The sequence below is a fragment of the Eimeria mitis genome, genomic scaffold (genome assembly GCF_000499745.2).
Source record: "Eimeria mitis Houghton genomic scaffold, Emh_scaff1443, whole genome shotgun sequence".
Taxonomy (NCBI): Eukaryota; Apicomplexa; class Conoidasida; order Eucoccidiorida; family Eimeriidae; genus Eimeria; species Eimeria mitis.
Genome location: NW_013569264.1, coordinates 7,956 through 8,505, shown reverse-complemented (window position 1 = coordinate 8,505; position 550 = coordinate 7,956). Strand labels below are relative to the sequence as shown.

General features: G+C 60.2%; 1 protein-coding gene across 1 annotated transcript in view; it reads left to right on the top strand.

Annotated features, from left to right (window-relative positions):
* Positions 1-78: 78 nt before the first annotated feature.
* The window catches only part of EMH_0037110 (uncharacterized protein), a gene marked incomplete at both ends in the record, with an annotated part of 4,177 nt that continues 3,705 nt past the window's right edge, over positions 79-550 (top strand). The window contains one exon of the mRNA XM_013495151.1: positions 79-550. Coding sequence (XP_013350605.1) covers positions 79-550 — 472 coding nt within the window.

Below are 550 nucleotides of genomic sequence, written 5' to 3'. Positions count from 1 at the left end.
TGCTGCAACGGAAACTGCAGCAGTAGTAACTGCTGCAGCAGAAAGAAGAGAAACAACTGCTGCTGCTGCTACGACGAGATGCAGGGCCTCAGCGAAGGACTTCTCCGTGCGGCGCCATCGCGTGCGACAGCAGCAGCAGCAGCAGCAGCAACAGCAACAGCAACAGCAGCAGCAGAAACAGCAGCAGCAGCAGCAGCAGCAACAGGAGCAGCAGCAGCAGCAGCAGCAGCAACATCTCGTGTTGGTTGGAGCTCGATTGCGCTTGGTCGTGCCCACTTCTGTGGTGTGTCTGCTGCAGCAGAAACAGCAGCAGCAGCTGCTGCTGCTGCTCCTGCTGCTGCTGCTGCTCCTGCTGCTGCTTCTGACTCTGCTGCTGCTGCTGCGCCGCACAGCAGCACCAGCGAAGCAAACGCTGGCGCTGGCTGCAGCAGCCCTCATGATGCAGCAGCAGCAGCAGCAGCACCATCACCAGCAGCAACAGCAGCAGCAGCAACACCAGAAGCAGCAGCACCACCAGAAACAGCAGCAGCAGCAGCAGCAGCAGCAGCAA